Raw genomic sequence first — 6768 nt, forward strand, 5'->3', positions numbered from 1 at the left:
AATTTGGAGCTCTTTCATTGGGAGTGTAGATATTTATTATGGTTATGTCATCTTGTTCAACTGTCCCTTTAATCATGAGATAATGCTCATCTTTATTTATTATGCTGGTTTTTGCCTTAAAGTTTATTTTATCAGAGATTAGTACTGCCACTCCTGTTTGTTTTTTATTGCAATTAGCTTGGTATATTTATTTTTTCTCTGTGTGTGAGATGTGTCTCTTGCGGACAGCATATTGAAGGATCTTGTTTTCTTATTCATTCTGCCACCCTCCATATCTTAACTGGTGCATTTAATCCATTTACATTCTTTGTAATTATCGATAGGTATTGATTATAAAGTGGAGGGCATGTTGCACACACACACACACACACACACACAAATGTGGTGTTGCTGCTTTCTTTGTTCTGTATGTCTTCCTTTGCCGAGTTCATGCTTTTTGTGATCTTTCTTATGAGTTTCCTCATAGTTTTAATGCTTCCATGTTCTTCTTGGATTTTCGTTTTCTTGGTATGTTGTGAAGTGTTAATTTTCTTTGAGGTTACCTTATAGTCCATTAACTTTTCCTTCCATTTAGTGCAGTCTCCAATTCTATTCTTTTCTATGAGTTCACTATGAGTTGGAATTGACTCGATAGCAGTGGGTTTTTAGTTTAAATTTGTGAGAGTTCTTTTCAGTCACCTCTCCCTGAATGACCAGGTGTCTCTAAGAAGCCCTAGCAGTGTAGTTAGTGGATTATGAGTTGGGCTGTTAATCACAATGCCAGTAGTTCAAATCTACCTTTTGCTCTGCAAGAGAGAGATGAGGATTTCTGCTCCCATAAAGATTTCCAGCCTTGGAAACCTGATACAGAATCGCTGTGAGTTGGATCCATTTGGGGCACGGCCACCATCACCACCTAGTGAAAAAAAAAAAAAGCCTCAATATCTTCTCTCTGAATTTTCTTTTCCTAAATCATGTTGCTGAAATTCTTCACTCTATTGCTAGTAGATTAAAGCATTTATTTGTGTAACTTCTCTAGCTATTGTCAGCAATAGAATTAATTTCTGTTACTTACTACGGATAAGTAGATCTGCTCTTTAAACTATATAACATAGAGCAGAGACAACAATAGTTATTGTTGTTGTTAGGTGCCATTGAGTCATTCTATGCACAACAGAATGAAACACTGCCCATTCCTGCACCAACCTCACAATTGTTGCTATGCCCAAGCCCATTGCTGCTGCCACTGTGCCAATCCATCTCATTGGGGGTCTTCTTTATCTTCAACCCTCCACTCTACCAAACATGATACCTTCTCCAGGGACTGGTCCCTCCTGATAATATGTCTGAAGTATGAGAGATGAAGTCTGGCCATCCTGGTTTCCAAGGAGCACTCTGGCTGTACTTCTTCCAACACAGATCTGTTTGTTCTTTTGGCAGTCCATGGTACTTTTAATAATTTCCTCCAACCCCATAACTCAAATGCATTAATTATTCTATGGTCTTACTTATTCACTGTCCAACTTTCACAAGCATATGAAGTTATTGAAAATACCATGGCTTGGATCAGGTGCATCTTAGTCCTTAAGCTGACATCTTTACTCTTGAATACTTTAAAGAGGTCTTGTGCAGCAGATTGGCCTAATGTAACACATCATTTAATTTCTTGACTACTTCTTCCATGAGTGTTGATGATTGATCTGAACAAAATGAAGTCTTTGACAATTCCAGTCTTTTCTCCATTTATCTTGATGTTATTTATTGGTCCAGTGGTGAGGATTTTTGTTTTCTTTACATTGAGATGCAACCCATATCAAATACTGTAATCTTTGATCTTCATTAGAAAGTATTTCAAGTCTTCTTGGCTTTCAGCAAGCAAAGTTGCATCAACTGCATATTGCAGGTTGTTAATGAGTCTGCCTCCAAACCTGATGCCACATTTTTCTTCATATAATAGTATGCATTACCATTGCATACAACAATAATATGTATTACCATTAAAGGATGATTTCCATTATGGTTTTCTCTGTCATTCCTAGATCAGGTATAACAAGGCAGAACTTCTAGAACATATCCCATCCATTTTCAGTGCAGTAAAACATCTCAGTTTTATTCTCACTCCCCAAGAGTCTTAGGTTTTACCTTACAAGTGTGACTGTGCCTATGTCTCAACCCCACATTCTTTCCAGGGTTGGAAGTATGGATTTGCGTTCATCAATGGGCATAACCTCGGGCGATATTGGCATATTGGACCTCAGAGGACACTTTACCTTCCCGGAGTCTGGCTTCAACCAGAAGACAATGAGGTGAGTTGCCTCCACCCTTGCCTTAATATCTCAGTTGTAGAGTATCTTTCTTATCCTATGCTGAGTAGGCTTCCCCATTTTTTCTTTCCTTTTTTCCCCCCCACAGATAAGGTCTTTTATTTGTCATCATTAAAAGTCTGAATTTTAAACAGATTCTTGAACTGGTGGTTCATAGCCATCAGCTCGTTCAACTTTAGCACCTGTCTCATCTCCAGTAGCTTTTCCAGAGCTACTGCCTTCACCATGAAGCTCCATGAGTTTTCCCAACTCAAACTTGGGCTCCTTCAGCATTTTTACTTTCCTGACAAACACATCATGAAGAGGGTAATTAGACTGGTGAGCCTTCTGTATGTTCTTTCCAATGCTGTCTGGAATCAGTTTATTGACCACTTCTTTCAAGTCATTTGCACCTCTTGGGTCATGATTTCCGTCATTTTCTTCCGGATTTGACAGACCTGTTGGTGCTGAGCATAAGATGTCTTCCTAATCTGGTTGTTGCATTTTTTAGTAAAACCAACAAAGAACAGCCCAAACAAATAACCATCTGTAGTCTTGACATCAACGTGAGCTTCAATCATGGTCTGCCATTTTTTGACCATGGAGCACATTTTGTCATGGGTAAGGTCCATGCCATGGAAGTTGGTCAGGCAGTTTTTGCCCCGAACACCCTCAGTAATTAGCTTGAAATTTCAAATTTTAACTTCATCATTCTGCAGATTAGCAAGGCTTACTTCAAAAACATGCCATCAGATAAAATTTTGGTTCTTTGAACCCTTGTGACTAGTGTTTTCTCAATATTTCTTGTACTGAATGTAGCTGGTGCCTTCACATCTTACCAATCTTTCTTAGAGAATGGATCAACCACTTTCTTCTTGGCTCCTTCTTTGCCTCCTTTTGTAAGGCGCTTATTGTTGCCGACCACCATGGTGCTGCTCACAGAGCCAAAAGATGACTTCCCCTTTCTTACTATCAACTTTTCTTTCTTTCCAGATCATCCTGTTTGAGAAAATGATGAGTGGCTCATACATTCAATTCACAGATAAGCCCATACTATAAGACTTCATTTTAACACACTCCTTGTATAGTTGGAGTTCATCTACAAGTAGTTTTTCAAGAAGAAGAGTTATGTCAAGAGTATCAAACACAGTGTTGCTTAAAGTATCAAAAATGTGAAAATAAAAAAAAATACATATAACAATAAAGGGAATCGTTATGTCAATTATGGTGGTGGTGGTGAAGTGCTGACAGGTCAACTCTGACTAATAGCAACTCTGTATAGGGTTTCTGAGGAGCGGCTGGGGAGCTTGAACTGCCAACCTTTCGGTTCAAACCAATCTTGCCATCCAATGCTTATTGTAGAGTGCCACACCAGGATTCCAATGTCAATTATAGTGTATCCATATAATGGCAATGTTTAGACCTTAGTAAGTCTTCAAAAGCTTTAATGACTTTAATGTTTTTATCTAGGTAAGGATTTACCTCTTAGCAGGTTCTTACTCTGTAAGCAAATGTGATTTTAGGCATATGTGAATAAAATAAAAACAAACTTTTAACCATAAGGTGGGCAGTTACCTTTAGACTATACAGGGTAGCCATGAGTAAGAACAGACTAGACAGCATTTAACAACAACCAGTTGGGAGGAAGGGAATTGTCTCCCACCCAGGGATAGATAAGAATTACCACTCTCTCCAGCCCAGAGCCAGTACTGCATATGCTGACTGGACACTTCACTGTGTGTATGCTCATGTGCATACAAAGCGGGTGATGGGAGGCAGAGATACAGACAAACAGTGTCTCTAGGTTGCCCTGCAGTCTGTGTGTCTCCAAGGTGACTGGAGGGGTCACATTCAGTCAGGGAAAGAATAGCAATTTGACTGTTTGATTCCAACATGTGTAATAGCAAAGCTTGGCATGGAGCATATGTCCTCTTGTTACTTCTTGGCTATCTGGGTGTAGAAAGGGCTCTTATTGATGTTGTTGCTGTGAAGTGCTGTCGAGTCGATTCCGACCCATAGCGACTCTGTATAGGTTTCCAAGGAGCAGCTGGTGAGCTTGAACCACTGACTTTGCAGTTCAAACGACTTTGCAGTCTGATTCGATAGCCCACAGTGCCACACCAGGACTCCATAGTGGTCATGTGTTAGTGAAATAAGTCACACATACAGAATAACCCAATAAGTCTTCTCAAATAACAACATTGAAAACCAATTGAATTTTTATTTTTACAACTCAACTATGGTACTTAGTCTAAAAGGAGGTCTCGTAGTATAGTGGTTATGAGTTGGGATGCGAACCTCAAGGTCAGCAATTTGAAACGACCAGCTGTTCTGAGGAGAAAGATGAGGTTTTCTGCTCCCATAAAGATTTACAGTCTCAGAAACCCTGTACAGCATTGCTATGAGTCAGAACCAAGTTCATGGTGCGTAACCACCACCATCACTTAGTCTAAAGGAGCCCTGGTAGAGTAGTGGATAATGAGCCAGGCTGCTAACCGCAAGGTAAGTAGTAGTTCAAATCCACCAGTTGCTCCACAGGGAAAAGATGAAAAAAAAAGGAGGGGGTTTGCTCCTGTAAAGATTTATAGTCTCGGAAATCCTATTCAGAGACACTGTGAGTCAGAATGGACTTAGTGGCACAACACCACCACCACTTAATCTAAAAGGAACATTGGTAGCATCGTGGGTTACACATTGGGCTGCTAACTGAAAGGTCAGCAGTTCAAGTCCACCTAGGTGTTCCATGGAAGAAAGATGACGCTTTCCACTCCTGTAAAAATTTGCAACCTCAGAAACCCTATACAGACAGGGTTGCTATGAGTCAGAATCAACTCGATGGTACTCAGCCAATCACTTAGTCTGAATTCCATTATTACAAAGTCTTATCACTACCTTGTTAAATATAGTGACTAAGGGCTTCAAGTAATTTAGGGATTAACCTGGTGTTCAAAAAGAGGAAGGTACCTTCTTGTTTAAGATGAGTACAAAGTAGTCAGATTATCTTTTGCAATAATACGATGACTGTATGTTTCACTAAATAATAATTTTTACAAAAAGTTTATTCTCATGAACTCTGTGAAACTGTTAAGTATGAGAGGAAAACAGTCATTGTAAGCATGTATAATATTTCAGATATAACCTATTGTTGGGTTTCTAAACAACGTCATGTAACATATCCATATTACATGTGCAATTTCAAAGTAAAAGAGGTATTTGAATACATATCTCTCAGATTCAGACTTTCTTCTTTCCTATGGTGTGGCGCTGTGGCTTAATGCGCCAGACTGCGAAGCCGTTTGAACTGCAAGGTTGGAAGTTCAAGCTCACCAGCTGCTCCTTGGAAACCCTATACAGGGTTGCTATGGGTCAGAACTGACTCAACGGCCTTAACAACAACATTGTACCATAGAAGTCCTAGCATGGCACTGTAGAATAAGCACTAGACTGCAAGGTCGATTTGTACCACAAGGTGGCAGTTCAAACTCACCAGCCCCTCCTCAGAAACCCTATACAGGGTCATTATGTGTTGGAAGTGACTCAATGGAACTCAACAACTACAGCATTACTTATTGTTTTTGTTGTTAAGTGCCATTTAATCAGTTCTGACACACAATGACCCTGTATAAGGTTTCCAAGGAGCAGCTGATGAGCTTGAACCACCAACCTTGTGGTTCAAAGTGACTTTGCAGTCCAGCGCATTAGCCCACAGCACCACACCAGGACTCCCTATGTTAGTCTTTAAAAAAAATGAATGCAAGAATTTTATCAAAAAGACATAACACCGTCTATATGCTTAGAGAAAAAAGCTCACAGCTTAAAATTTGTTACCCATCAAAATTGTCTTTCATGGAAAACAAAAAGACAAAACACAGGCTATTCAGATAAATAAAAATCAAAAGATTTTACCTTCAAAAGATCTAGAGTAAAGGAAATTCTGAAGTAGTCTTTCTCAGTTGGGGTTGCATAAACTAATTAAACTCCACAGAAAATGTTTTCAGTTATTAGTTTTTTATTGTGCTTTTCTAGATTCATATCATAGAAGTTAGATACCATGTATGCCTCAGAGCATTGAAGCTTACTTCTCTCAGTGAGAAGATGTTCTAACCAATGTACTGTGAGCAAAGGGAAAATGATCCCAGATGGAAGTTCTGCAATCAAAGAAAAAATGTGGAGCAGAGAAAGAATGCTGACAAATATGTCAGTAAATGTGAACAAACATTAACTGAATAAGAATAGCATTCATGTCTAATTTGAAGTAAAATCAGTATAGACAAAAGCGTTATGTAAGATGAGAAGATTTGATAGCAAAACAAGTGACCTGGTGTGGCGCTGTGGGTTAATGCGCTGGACTGCAAAGCCATTTGAACTGCAAAGCCATTTGAACTGCAAGGTTGGCGGTTCAAGCTCACCAGCTGTTCCTCGGAAACCCTATACAGGGTCACTGTGGGTCACAAATGACGGCACTTAACAACAACAACAACAACAA

At 39.4% G+C, this 6768-nt stretch overlaps 1 protein-coding gene across 1 annotated transcript in view; it reads left to right on the plus strand.

The window, feature by feature from the left end:
* GLB1L3 (galactosidase, beta 1-like 3) overlaps positions 1 to 3341 on the plus strand; it is a 78126-nt gene extending 74785 nt beyond the window's left edge. Inside the window, exons 18-19 of the mRNA XM_006871017.1 lie at positions 2169 to 2285; positions 3276 to 3341. Of these exons, the coding sequence (XP_006871079.1) occupies positions 2169 to 2285; positions 3276 to 3341 (183 nt within the window). The remainder of the gene's footprint in view (positions 1 to 2168; positions 2286 to 3275) is intronic.
* Positions 3342 to 6768: the final 3427 nt, after the last annotated feature.

Source organism: Chrysochloris asiatica, unplaced genomic scaffold, assembly GCF_000296735.1.
Source record: "Chrysochloris asiatica unplaced genomic scaffold, ChrAsi1.0 scaffold00158, whole genome shotgun sequence".
In the NCBI taxonomy this organism is placed as follows: domain Eukaryota; kingdom Metazoa; phylum Chordata; class Mammalia; order Afrosoricida; family Chrysochloridae; genus Chrysochloris; species Chrysochloris asiatica.